The sequence below is a fragment of the Lathyrus oleraceus genome, chromosome 3, assembly GCF_024323335.1.
Source record: "Lathyrus oleraceus cultivar Zhongwan6 chromosome 3, CAAS_Psat_ZW6_1.0, whole genome shotgun sequence".
Classification (NCBI taxonomy): Eukaryota; Viridiplantae; Streptophyta; class Magnoliopsida; order Fabales; family Fabaceae; genus Lathyrus; species Lathyrus oleraceus.
In genome coordinates this window covers 488,323,724-488,331,665 of record NC_066581.1, presented here as the reverse complement: position 1 = coordinate 488,331,665, position 7,942 = coordinate 488,323,724, and the positions used below count along the sequence as shown (strand labels likewise).

General features: G+C 36.7%; 1 protein-coding gene across 1 annotated transcript; it reads right to left on the bottom strand.

The window, feature by feature from the left end:
• Positions 1-5,853: 5,853 nt before the first annotated feature.
• On the bottom strand, positions 5,854-6,705 carry LOC127131792 (uncharacterized). The gene is made up of 2 exons (XM_051060697.1): positions 6,330-6,705; positions 5,854-6,239 (listed from the first exon to the last, which is right to left on the bottom strand). The coding sequence occupies exons 1-2, from the start codon at positions 6,703-6,705 to the stop codon at positions 5,854-5,856; spliced, it is 762 nt and encodes a 253-aa protein (XP_050916654.1).
• Positions 6,706-7,942: the final 1,237 nt, after the last annotated feature.

The window sequence follows — 7,942 nt, the reverse complement described above, 5'->3', positions numbered from 1 at the left end:
TTTGATAACTATTTTTTACTATATTAAATAAGTGATTTAATCAAATTTTAATCAATTAATTTTGTTAATTAGAAACTGATCGATTTATTTCACCAGTGTCTCAATAATCATTTTCAAATTACCAACTCGATTTCATAAAACATTTCGACTTCACATCATTCCAAAAACATTTCAAACTCATAGATTCAAAACCACAAACCATATAAAAGTCAATTACTTGATTCAACGTCGAGCCCATTTTCAAATACTTTTGTAAGCCGATTGCTCTTAGCATCGCCATCAACCTCGTATAGCTTACTCTTGGGCTTTCTTACAATGAGACCTATTCAATTTTAATTAAATGGTTAGATGATTGATTCATTAAGTATAATCCAATTTATCTGCGAAATACAAATTAAAACCTCGATCCAACATCGAGTATTTTTATTCAAATCAAATTAAAATACTGATGTTGAGTAAATCAAAAGAAGTATTTTGTTATCGTATCCACAGAGACTGGAGCGATATTACCAACGTTTATGTTTACTAGTATAGTTTAAGTTCAAGTTTTTCGGACAATTTAAAGTTTCAATAGAAAGTAATAGCGAAACTTAAGATATACGGAATAAAATAAGCAGGATTGTAATATGACAAGTTATCTTGCAGGGATTGGCTGTCCTCTACTGTTCACGTATGCAATATACCAATTAATTTTGGCATAACCATGTGTTTATTCATATTTCCACATGCTTTTTAAAATAACATGTTTGCCTACATGAAAGTTTCAAGATTCCAATTGGTTTGTTGAATCGATGATGTCTCAACCGATTAAACAATCCAATTGTATGAAAATCAAGTATTTTGAGGTGGACATTAAAACTAATTCTATGTCTAGCAATTAGAGTTTAACCGATTCATTATCTTTGGTTCATGCATTCGAAAGCAATTGTCATTAAAATATCACTCATTTTATGGTGAGCTTTCAACTTTATGCTTCTCCCTATTCTCCTCTCATCTCTTCATCGTCACCAGATGCTGCATCGTCATCAGATGTTGTTTTAGAACCTCCTGAAGTTCCTTCTTCTTCTCTTTCTTCTGCATCCTTTTTATCATCCTTATTTTCGTTTCTGTGGCTAGCAGCTTCCTCTCCCTGATAAAAATGGCATGTCCCCAGGCCACACAATGTGTGTCTGGAATTCCTCTGATATCATGAAATGGTGACCTGTATCAGGCTTCCCTCCTGACTGAATGTGCAACCTAAAAAAAGAGTCATGTAAATAAATATCAGCCCTATGATTGGAATCATTTTGATCCCAAGTATAGGTAAAAGCTTGGCGAAGTCTTGGATCCCAATCTCCATAGTTCAGGGTGTTGGATGAAGTCTTCCCTGTTTTCTCTACTTCCCTTCTCTTCTTTTTCTTTTCCAAGCAGAACCTATCCACATATGTGTCATTAACTTTGGCTTTGATCTCAAATGGAACTACAATTGGAATTCTCACTCGGGATGCAATGAGCAATCCCATGATGAGGCCAGGGGAAACAAGAGGACAAGTGCTTCTGGTTCCTGTTCCAAACTCCTTACCACTTTCCGCAACATGTCTCATCTCATTAACAACGATTTGAGCCACATCAATCTGCTTACCTGACATGATCAGATAAAGAAGCTGAGTCATATCCATTATGAAAACGCTAGTGTGGCTTCTCGGTCGTATGTTATGCAAAATGAATAAGAGAAGAACTTGATCTTCTGGGATTAGATCCTCCCTTCGATACCTAATTGCTACACCAAATGGGTTTCTTTCCACTTCTCTTCCATCCAAAATAATTTTCCTTGAAATTTCCTCCACATTTGACACCTTATTGATGGATTCTTGATATCTACACATTTGTCCTTCCCGCAAGACTAGAGGATTTCCCAGGAATTCATTAATAACATCCCTATGAAAGTGAATCATTTTTCCCCCAACCTTGGTCTAGAAGGAGAAAGAAAATCCTACTGAGGGAAAGGAATTGGCATAAAATTTCTGAAGTACTTCAGTGTTGATTTTTCGATGAAGGGTCAAAAGCTTATCCCATTTGCGGCTGGACCATAATGCATTTAAAGACCTGTAGGATCCTTCAGGGTTAATTTCAAAAATACTTTCATACCAGATGGATCTCCCGATTAGTTCCTGGTACCTATCCTGTTGCTCTTGCCCGAGAAATTTTGTTTTATCAAAGGATTCTTTCCCCCTTGAAGTTCCAGCCCCTGAGGTTTTCTGTTTCTTTGTTATCATGTCTCTTTTTAGAGCCATACCTGAAACAATAAAATACCAGAAATTTGTTCTGTTAACACCTATTTTTTTTTGTTTCAGGCCAAGTTCTCTTAGCGAAATAAAGTCCGTTTAACGAACTTTGTGATTTATGGAAAATATGATATGTTCTCTGGTTCTGCTTTGTTTTTGTTCATCCAAAACATTGATTAGGAGTTTATGCATTCAATATATTTCAGATTTAGATGCATAATATAAAAACATAGAGTATGAATTCTAACACCTAGTTTCAACCATGGATGTACAAACCCTACAAGATCTAAAATAACAAAAAGTAAATATAGAAATTGCATACCTGAGTTTTCTACACGTTGAAGATGGAGAAGAGAGAATGACAATGTGAAAAAATGACTAAAAATGAAGAAGTGAAAGTGTGAAAGGAAAAAGTGAAAATAGGGGAGAGTTTTTATGGTTTAGTGAGAGAGAAAAGTGAAAAAAATATAAAAATGGGAGGCTAATACGAGACATAAAGGCTGGTAGGTGAGTAGGTGGGATCTTTTAATTATCATAAATGAAGGTTTGACCGCCGCACATTCTCTTAGCAAAATTAGTTCTCTTAGCGAACTTTCTGGGTTTCAACATTCGCTTAGTGAAAGTAGGTTGCTTAGTGAATTCTGCAATAGCTCAGAATTCTGTAGTTTTGACAAAACATATACCAATCCCTTTGTGAGCCTTTAAAGTTCTCTAACAAAACAAAATTACTTACAAAGTCGGGTTGCCTCCTGAAAAGCGTTCGTTTATCGTCATTAGCTTAACACATTGTTGCTTTTATGGTTCGTTCAACGGAATTGAGGTGGTGACCCGATCAATCTCACCACATACATATAGCTTCGGCCTTTGGCTGTTAACTATCCAAGTTGCATTAGTGTTTGAATCTTCCAATTCAATTGCTCTATACAGCCTGATGTCCTTTATTTGGAAAGGTATGGACCACTTTGATTTAAGTTTTCCAGGAAATAATCTCAACTGCGAGTTGAAGAGTAGAACCATCTGCACTACTTTGAAATCCTTGGGCAGAATCCTACTGTCATGATATCTTTTAACCCTTTCCTTGTATAATCTTGAAGGTCCATATGCTTGCGGTCTTAGTTCATTAAGCCCATGCATTTGTAGTTTCCTTTTCGCGTCGGCTAGTTGTGAATCAAAATTGAGAGACTTTAAAGCCCAAAAAGCCTTGTGTTCTAATTCAACCGGAAAATGGCAAGGTTTACCGTATACCATTTGAAACTAAGTAAGACATATTGGTGCTTTGAAAGCGGTACGATATGCCCAAAGAGTTTCACCAAGCTTTAACGACCAATCTTTTCTTGAAGTTGAAACTGTCTTTTCTAAGATTCTCTTTATTTCACGATTAGATACTTTCGTTTGTCCATTCATTTGTGGGTGATATGGTGATGCAACCTTGTGTTTGACGCCATAATGTTCAAGAGCTCTTGCAAGTTGTGTGTTGCAGAAATGAGAGCCTCCATCACTAATCAACACTCTTGGTGTACCAAATCTTATGAAGATGTTTCTTTTCAAGAATTTCACCATTGTTTTTTTGTCTGCTTTTGGTGACGCAATAGCCTCTACCCATTTGGATATGTAATCAACCGGCACTATGATGTATTCATTGTTGAAAGACGAAGGAAAAGTCCCGACGAAATCAATCCCCCAACAATCAAATACCTCTACCTCCAACATACTTTGTAATGGAATTTCATTTTGCTTGGAAATTCCACCTGCCCTTTGACAATTATCACACTTCTTAGCATGTTCATATGTATCTTTGAATAGAGAAGGCCAATAGAATCCTGCTTGTAGGACTTTGGAAGCTATTCGTTCTCCGTTATAGTGGCCGGCATATGGTGAATTATGGAAATTCCATGTGATGCCTTTGGCTTCGTCTCTAGTAACACATCTTCTTAATAACCTATCAGATCCAATTTTAAATAAATACGGATCATACCATACATAATGAGTGGCATCACGCAAGAATTTATTCTTTTGTTGCCAATTGAGATCTTCAGGGATGAGGCTGGAAGCCTTATAATTTGTAAGATCCGCAAACCATGGTCTTTCCTCAATCATGAGTAATTTTTCATCTGGAAGTTCTTCAAATACCTCTCTTTCTTCTTTTATAATCTCGGGATTCACCAATGTTGATAGATGATCGCGACCAGATTTTCGGTTCCTTTCTTGTCACAGATCTCTAAATCAAATTCTTATAGTAGGAGCATCCATCGGATTATTCTTGGTTTTGAATCCAGTTTATTGATCAAGTACTTGATGGTTTCATGGTCAGTATAACAAATAATCTTGGAACGTATGAGATACGACCAAAAAATTTCTAATGTGTACACTATAGCAAGCAACTCTTTTTTTGTGGTTGCATAGTTAACTTGTGCATCATTTAACACTTTGCTTGCATAGTGTATAGAATGAAAAACTTTGGTTTTTCTCTGTCCTAAAACAGCCCCGACCGTGTAATCACTTGCATCGCACATGAGTTCAAAATTGAGTGTCCAATCGGGTGCAATGATTACCGGTGCTGTAATTAATTTTTCTTTTAGACTTTCAAAAGCAATTAAACAATTTTTATCAAAAATAAATGACCTATCTTTGTTAGGGAGACTGCTTAATGGTTTTGTGATCTTTGACAAATCCTTGATGAATCGTCGATAGAACCCGGCGTGGCGAAGGAAACTTCGAATTCCCTTGACGTTGGTTGGTGGTGGAAGCTTTTCAATGACATCAACCTTGACTTTATCTACTTCGATCCCTTTGTTTGAAATCTTATATCCTAGTACAATGCCTTCGGTCACCATAAAGTTGCACTTTTCCCAATTTAATACCAGGTTCGTCTCCATACACCGTTTTAATACAGTGTCCAAGTTTTTCAAGCATAATTCAAATGATTTACCAAACACAGGGAAGTCATCCATGAATACCTCGACGCATTTTTCGATCAAATCTGAAAAAATGGCTTGCATACATCTTTGAAATGTTGCTGGTGCGTTGCATAGACTGAAAGGCATTCTTCGATATGTGAATATTCCAAAGGGACAGGTGAAGGATGTTTTCTCATGGTCCTCGGGGTTTATGATGATTTGATTGTATCCTGAGTATCCGTCTAAGGAACAATAGAATTGTTGCTCGGATAATCCATCCGACATTTGGTCCATGAATGGAAGCGGGAAATGATCTTTTCTTGTTGCTTGATTGAGTCGTCTGTAATCAATGCACATACACCATATGGTTACCGTCCGAGTTATAACCAACTCATTTTTTCGTTTGTTATTACCGTCATACCACCTTTCTTTGGTATGACTTGCACAGGACTTACCCAAGCATTATCCGAAATTGGATAGATCATACCTGCTTCTAACAACTTGACTACCTATTTGCGTATGACATCCTTCATTGTTGGATTTAAACGCCGCTATGGTTGGGCAATTGGTTTGTAATTATCTTAAATCATGATGTTGTGCATACAATTTGATGGACTTATGCCCTTCAAATCTGATAGCACCCAACCGATTGCACCTTGATTCTCCTTAAGAACTTGGACAAGCTTCTTTTCTTAATGGTTGGCCAAAAGTTTGCTAATTATTACCGATTTCTTGCATTCATCATCAAGGAACACATACTTCAAGTGATTCGGTAATAATTTCAATTCCAATTTGGTGTTCTTTTCCTCAGAATCTTCTTTTAATTCCTTAATTTTTGCTTCCTTCGATGGTATTTCTTTTGCTGAATCCAGTTCTGTTAAGCATTTATTGAGTTCCTTTTCTTCTTCCGGATTGACAACATTTAAAACATTCATGAGGGCTCTTTCTAATAGTGTTATCAAGTGTGTTTGTTGCTGTATTTTTAGTATTTCTTCATCAATTGCATCAACTTGAAAACACGCTCCTTTATCTTTGGAACGTTTCATGGAGTCAAAGAGGTTGAAGGTAACTTCTTCATCTTAAACATGTACTTTCATTAAACCGTCATCAGTGTCAATCATCATGTGTAAGATTTTCATGAATGGACATCCCAAAATCAGTGGCACACCATCATCTTCCTCTATATCCATGACAACAAAATCAATAGGAAATAAAAACTTATCTACCTTGACCAGCACATCTTCGGCAATACCTGATGGCCTTATGACTGATTTTTTAGCTAGTTGCAAAGTCATCCTAGTATTCTTTATATCCAAATCACCAATTCTTCGTATTACTGAGAGTGGAATGAGGTTGATACTTGAGCCAAGGTCAATCAATGATTTTCCAACGTTTACGTTTCCAATTGTGATAAGTAATATGACTCTTCCTGGATCTTTTTCTCTTTGTGGAAGTGTTCGTTGAATGATCACACTACATCTTGCGTTAAGATGTATTGTTTCTTCATTGGTAATCCTTCTCTTCTTGGCGAGAATTTCCTTCATGAATCATGCATACGTAGGTATTTGTTCAAGTGCCTCTGCAAAGGGAATATTGATTTGCAACCGCTTGAAAATATCCAAAAATCAAGCGTATTGCCTTTCTTTATCCTTTTTGGTTGACCATAAGGGTATGGTAGGTTTTGTACTGGTGGATTTATCATTTTTCCTTTTTCTTCCCTTGTTCTCCAATTTTTCTGGCCTTCATTTGTTTTGTTCTCATCTCCACTTTCTCTCTCTTGCTCCTTTTCGAATAATTCTCCTTTATTATTGTTTGCTCCTTCTTTCTCCTTTTCTTTTCTTTTCTTTTCTTCCTCTTCTCTATTTTCAATAACACTCCTTTCTTTTTTCTCGTTTTCGCCGCCGTTTGCATTGAGCATTTTCCCACTTCTTATTGTTATTGCCTTGCAATGTTCTTTTGGATTTGGTTGTGTTGTGGCTATGAAGGTGCCTCCTTGTTGCTCCGATAGTTTCTTTTCAATTTGTCCGACTTGCGTTTCCAGGTTTTTGATCGAAGCGTCAGTGTTTTTCCGATTTGCCATAGATTGTTGCATGAATTGTTGCAAGGTATCTTCAATTTTAGATGTTATGTATGGCTGATTTGAATTTTGCTGGTGTTGATAGTTTTGATACTGATTTGATCTGCTTGTTGTCCCATAATCTTGTCTCCAACCTTGACCGTAGTTGCGTTGTTTCCGAGTTGATAATTTGGATTGCCTTGATATGGTGTTGGTCTTTGTTGATTCCCCATATAATTGACCCTTCATTGATTGGAGGACAAAAACCAGTTTGATGGTCTCCCGTACATAACTCGCAAAAAGCTGTTTGTTGTGGAGCACTTGCCGAACCGTGCATTTCCTTGAGTTGTTGTGGTAATTTGGACAACTGTTTTATTAATTCTTCTACAATTTAAGTGAGTAGTTTGTTTTGTGCTAGTATTGCATCGTTAGTACATAATTTCAGCATTCCAAACTTCTTTTGTGCGGTTCCTCGATTGTATTGGACTTGATGATCGGTGAAAGCCATTTAGTTGATAATTGAGACTGCTTCTTCTGCATTTTTTGCTAATAACGATCCACCAGATGTTGCATCAAGTAAGCGTTTTGGATGTGGCTGCAATCCGTTGCGGAAGATGTAGATTTGTGTTGGGTTGTCAAAACCATGATTTGGACATTTACGTAGCATGGATTTGTAACATTCACAAGCTTCACATAAAGTTTCATTTGTAGATTGAACGAACGCA